The following is a 677-nucleotide window of genomic DNA, read 5'->3' as shown; positions in this document are numbered from 1 at the left end:
GCAAAGTGGAGGAGAGGAGGTGGACTGGCTGCCTATTCCCGACACTCTCCAGAGTCTTGCTTTCCCCCCAACCTCCTTGACTGATGGCCGTGCCTCTCGCAAGGGAAGGTTTCACAGCCTTGGCTATGCTCCAGTACAAACAGCCTACTCCTCATGCCACGTAAGAGTAGATTTTCCTGCAAATGTAGATGAAGGAGTAAATGGTTGGAATTAACTGTGACAAAAGGTCTGACTGAGAATGAATGATTGAAAAATACAAAATGTTACATTATTACACTGTCATGAGAATCACAAGGAGGGTGTAACTGTTCAAATATTAATTACAAATCTTGCTTTGTGATTTCTTTTTCTTTGTGGTGGTGATGTTTAAAAAATAATATCAATAAATTGGGAGATACAATTATGAATTAAATAAAATTTTCTATTGATGTACTAAGAAAATAACACTGCATTAACCCTATAATCAAGAAAATTTGTTTCATTGCTCCATGGTTTCCATTAGGAAATCAGAAAATAGAAAACCTGTTAATCCATACATCAAAAGGCATAAAGAAAATAATCAATATCATATTTCAAATTAACAGCACGAAATTAAAATAAAAAACTAAAAAAAGAATCTCATCACAAGGAAAAAACAAAGAATAAACAGATATCCCAAAAAAATTACACCTCATTTG

General features: G+C 34.4%; 1 protein-coding gene across 1 annotated transcript in view; it reads right to left on the bottom strand.

The window, feature by feature from the left end:
- Positions 1-677, bottom strand: part of LOC119591953 (cullin-3-like) — a gene marked incomplete in the record, with an annotated part of 23,768 nt that overhangs the window by 386 nt on the left and 22,705 nt on the right. The window contains 1 exon segment of the mRNA XM_037940707.1: positions 8-176. Within this exon segment, the coding sequence (XP_037796635.1) occupies positions 152-176 (25 nt within the window).

The sequence above is a fragment of the Penaeus monodon genome, chromosome 29 (assembly GCF_015228065.2).
Source record: "Penaeus monodon isolate SGIC_2016 chromosome 29, NSTDA_Pmon_1, whole genome shotgun sequence".
Lineage (NCBI taxonomy): Eukaryota > Metazoa > Arthropoda > Malacostraca > Decapoda > Penaeidae > Penaeus > Penaeus monodon.
The sequence above is the reverse complement of the archived record's forward strand: the minus strand, read 5'-3'. Positions and strand labels throughout refer to the sequence as shown.